Genomic DNA, 1,771 nt, shown 5'->3' with positions numbered 1-1,771 from the left:
CCCTACACCCCTCCCATGCTGGGATCCGAGCTGCTCCCATTTCTCCCCACTGTCTCTCTCACACCAGGTCCAATATTCCTGTGGAAAATTCCCTCGGCAGTTGCCAACACAAGAACGGACCACGATGCTCAGGAAGTTCTACCTCTTCCCAGGCCACTGATCTCCTGCCCATGGTGAGTCTCTTCATCCCACACCTCTGCAGCAGCCTTTGGTCTGTGCCCCAAACCTGGTACCTGGCCAGTGAGGAGGACTGAGGAGAAATTCCTCACCGCTCCTGGGCTCCAGACCTCACAGCTCAGACCAGGAGATCCAAAGGACTCATGTGCTGGTGGCCAGGACTGGGCTGTGGCCTGACTCCATCCCCATCTCCCAGCTGGCTGTAGGAGAGGAAGGTGCTCAAGGAACTCACTTCAGCTGACTGTGTCTCAGGAGCTTCTCGGTCTAATATTCTTTACAGGTGAAAAAATATGAAATGGACAGAAAAAGCGTGTGAATTTGCAGGTACCACAGCACAAAGCTCGAGCTCACGGCGAGCGCAGCCCTGCTCCAGAGACACTTCTCCAGAGAAGAGGGAAAGCCAAGAACAGCTCTGCAGATGCACAGTGAATCTCCAAACCAGCTACTCGTGTCCCCTCTGCTCGGCAGTTACAGACAGACCTGGAATAGAGCCCTTGCTCCCCTCCCCTCCCCTCCTCTCCCCTCTCCTCAGGTGGAGGAAGGACACGATTCCCCCTGGGAACCATGAGAGATCCTCAAACCCGTGTCTTCCGCACACTGCACCCGCAGCTCCGCGTGTGACAGGCCCAGCCCCGCTGTCACCTCCCAGAAGTATCACTGCTGGGCAGGGAGATCCCCTTCCTGTGCCCCCCACCGCCCTCCCTGTCCTCCATGGCCACATCCAAACCATCTTCTGCCTCAGCATGGATCCGGCTTTATTGCTGCAAAGTCACAGCCAGATCCACAACCAGGTGGTCTGGCAGCAGGAAAGTGAGGGTTCTCCTGTCCCCTCCCTGTCCCCAAGACACTCCAGCGCAGGCAGGACAGGCTGTGTGGGAAGGGCAGTGTCCTGGGCTGGTGCCACCCCACGTCCCTGTGAGGTGGCAGGAGGGCTCAGCAGGATGGAGGTGCCTCTCCACTCCGGCTCCAGGTGACCCGAGGTGGGAGGTGGCCTTGCAGGCAGGAGCAGACTGCAAAGTGGGCAGCCGGTCCAGGCTGAGCCCCTCCTCACAGAGCCCCACGTCACTACTGCCTGGAGCTCCCCAGGTCCCACCCACGTGGTGCCTGCACAGACCCTGGTCCCCAGAGCTACGGTGGTGGCAAGAAACTGAGGACAGCAGTGATGAATTCTTCAAATTTGTCCTGATGGACGATGTGTCCTGCGCCTCTGATGTACTGGACATCTGCCTGGGGGAAGAGGCGCCGGATCTCCGGGTAGTCTTTGGAGCTGCAGGACAAGGGAACACGCCATGGGAAGTGTGGGCAGAGTCCATCCAGGCGTGTTCCCTCACCCTCCCCAGGCAGGGAGATGTGCAAGGGCTGACCACGTCCCCTTCCCTGCTGGGAAAGCCCAGCACGGTCCCCAGGTCCCCCCCTCGCTCTCCAGCACGTTGGTGTCACTGGCTGCTGGAGGCACAGAGCTTGCTCCAGGACCTTCCCCATCTCAGGAGCTTCCTCCCACCCTGGATAGCCACAGAAAAGGACAAGGGGTCAAACCACAGACTTCAAACCGCTTCTCTCCAGTCCCACCTGATGTAGGGTGAGTTGGATCCTC

General features: G+C 59.3%; 2 protein-coding genes across 2 annotated transcripts in view; one reads left to right on the top strand and one right to left on the bottom strand.

The window, feature by feature from the left end:
• The window catches only part of LOC104523057 (caspase-1-like), a gene marked incomplete at its 5' end in the record, with an annotated part of 1,956 nt that extends 1,796 nt beyond the window's left edge, over positions 1-160 (top strand). The window contains 1 exon segment of the mRNA XM_029084388.1: positions 68-160. Coding sequence (XP_028940221.1) covers positions 68-160 — 93 coding nt within the window.
• A 1,145-nt stretch (positions 161-1,305) lies between these two features.
• ABHD11 (abhydrolase domain containing 11) overlaps positions 1,306-1,771 on the bottom strand; it is a gene marked incomplete at its 5' end in the record, with an annotated part of 1,402 nt that continues 936 nt past the window's right edge. Inside the window, 2 exons of the mRNA XM_029084389.1 lie at positions 1,306-1,444; positions 1,747-1,771. The exon at positions 1,747-1,771 is cut by the window's right edge and continues 175 nt beyond it. Coding sequence (XP_028940222.1) covers positions 1,306-1,444; positions 1,747-1,771 — 164 coding nt within the window. The remainder of the gene's footprint in view (positions 1,445-1,746) is intronic.

Source organism: Antrostomus carolinensis, unplaced genomic scaffold (assembly GCF_000700745.2).
Source record: "Antrostomus carolinensis isolate BGI_N321 unplaced genomic scaffold, ASM70074v2 scaffold26843, whole genome shotgun sequence".
Lineage (NCBI taxonomy): Eukaryota > Metazoa > Chordata > Aves > Caprimulgiformes > Caprimulgidae > Antrostomus > Antrostomus carolinensis.
The sequence above is the reverse complement of the archived record's forward strand: the minus strand, read 5'-3'. Positions and strand labels throughout refer to the sequence as shown.